General features: G+C 36.1%; 1 protein-coding gene across 1 annotated transcript; it reads left to right on the top strand.

The window, feature by feature from the left end:
- The first annotated feature begins 1,376 nt into the window (after nt 1-1,376).
- LOC147408546 (uncharacterized) lies at nt 1,377-1,928 on the top strand. Its single transcript, XM_086459960.1, has one exon. The coding sequence runs from the start codon at nt 1,377-1,379 to the stop codon at nt 1,926-1,928; it is 552 nt and encodes a 183-aa protein (XP_086316086.1).
- Nucleotides 1,929-2,188: the final 260 nt, after the last annotated feature.

Below are 2,188 nucleotides of genomic sequence, written 5' to 3'. Positions count from 1 at the left end.
CACGGTGGAGCCAGGATTTTGCCCACGTTGGGTCAATTTGGAGTGAATTTTTCTTTTTGTGAGTGCATCTAAGAATGATATTTAATGTATTTGTCATGTTATCTTAATTGGAAATGATCATGGGATTAGTCCCCGTTTCCTCCTTTAATTTTATTTTTCATGATCTTTTAGCCGCCGCACAAATCAGCCTCCCCTTCCTTCTTTTGTTTATTTATTAGTTCATCTCATCTATCATGAGATTACTACCTTTTATTTGTGATAAGGAGATGAGTCTTACAATTTGACTTTGTATAAATAACCAATTCCTGGCATGGCTTAAAATCTTGTCTGAGACCGAGACGACTTGCTCAAGTTATCTTGGTCTCATTCAGCATTGATACAGATATATGTAGTGTGATGTGTCTCAAAATTCACGTCATCTTGTAGGATAAACGAGACGTCTCAGAAGATATTTTAAAAATCTCGTTTGAGTAAGTAAAACTCAATCGAGTCAACTTGGATTTTGTAAATTTTGATTAAAACAATTAAATTTATTTAGAATTTAAATATTTATTATATAACTAAAACATGATTTTATGACTAAACATTTTATAATCTATCTTATTTTATTAAAAAAATATTAATTTAAATTTAAATATATGTAAATCAATTATATAAATCGAGTTAAATGGATTGTCTCATACGAGATGAGATATCAAACCGAGTTTTGAAATCACGATCCCTAATATTGATTATATAGTAAGTCATAGTTTCTTTCCAATCTCCAAATTTATTTCCTTAAATAGGAATTTTAGTTTCTTTTACATTTGAATGATCTTAACTGTCTCCTTAATTTGCACTAGCTGTTGTTGTATCAAAACTTTTATACCACCACTTAATAATACCATGTAGGATTTTTTTCTTCACATCTACGTTTTGTGTTTTGTTTTTTGTTTTTTGGGTAACAAGACAATCCCATCGGACCATTGGGACCCAAAGACTAACCTTATCCATAGGACTAGTCCTCGGACTGCACACACCATCCCACCCTGTCACATGTAGTCAATTAAGTAGCCACCTTAATTGTGGAAGGGCAAGAGAAATTCAAAGTCACGATCTGGGGAGCGCAACCAGTCGCTTCCATATCATCTCGACTAGATCCCAATGGACTTTTCCTTCACATCTAAGTTGCATTCATTTATTTAAGGGTCTTGTTGTGTGCCCTAATGCACACGTTAAAGTGCAATAAATACAGTTTGAAAATTAGAATCTGAGGATATTTTTGTATAAAATAATCTTTGTAACCGCATTTTCAATACAAATTCTACTTCCAAAGTGTATTTATTGCACTTTAATGACTGCCCTTGGACACAGGTCAACAATATCCTTCAGTATTTATGGACTCATGGAACCTAAGCCTTCAGTATATGGTTAGAGTGCCTCTGAAATGCATATGGACCAAGCCTCCGGAGCACTGGTTTGTGCTTAACACCGATGGGTCTCTAAAAGGTGACAGGGGAGGAGAAGGGGCTATTATTAGAGACATCGATGGCAAGATGGTGTTAGCTTTAGCGGAGCAAAACCGAGGAGAGACAGTCTTACACCATGAGCTTCAAGCAATCCTAAAGGGGATGACAATGGCGGAAAAGAAAAACATCAAAGTGCTAGAGATCAGAACCGACTCTAAAGAGGCTATCGAATGCATTAAGGGGGAGAGAACAATCCCTTGGAGAGAAGAAAGGCTAGTTAAAGCCATTAAGACGAAAGGGAACCACTTCCAAAAAATTGGATTCACCTTCTGCTACAGAGAATGCAACAAAGCTGCCGACTTTCTTGCTTCACTCCTTCATTCTTCAGGTAGCGTTATTCTTGAGCATAGGGACCTCCCTCAGAGGTTGATAGAGATTATATGTAAGGATGCTTCTGGGCATGCCTATGAAAGGTTGTAATCTTGTTTTTCCTGGTTGGGGGTCTGCCTAACCCCCCATTAATCGACAAAAAAAAAAAAAACAATATCCTTTATTTAATTATTGAGTTGTCCAATTATTACCATTTGACATTGGTAATCATCTTGTTTCTTGTCTCTCCTCTCTAGGAAGAGCTTTTTTCATGCATAGTGACATCCTAAGTCGTCTTATGGACATCATATTAGAGGTGCAACTTTGTCCGATTCAAATTGAGAACTGAATCAAATCAAACCGATAGTTTT

The sequence above is a fragment of the Akebia trifoliata genome, chromosome 2 (genome assembly GCF_017979445.1).
Source record: "Akebia trifoliata isolate Shusen 1 chromosome 2, ASM1797944v1, whole genome shotgun sequence".
Lineage (NCBI taxonomy): Eukaryota > Viridiplantae > Streptophyta > Magnoliopsida > Ranunculales > Lardizabalaceae > Akebia > Akebia trifoliata.
Note: the sequence above shows the minus strand (reverse complement) of the source record. Positions and strands in the feature narration are given on the sequence as shown.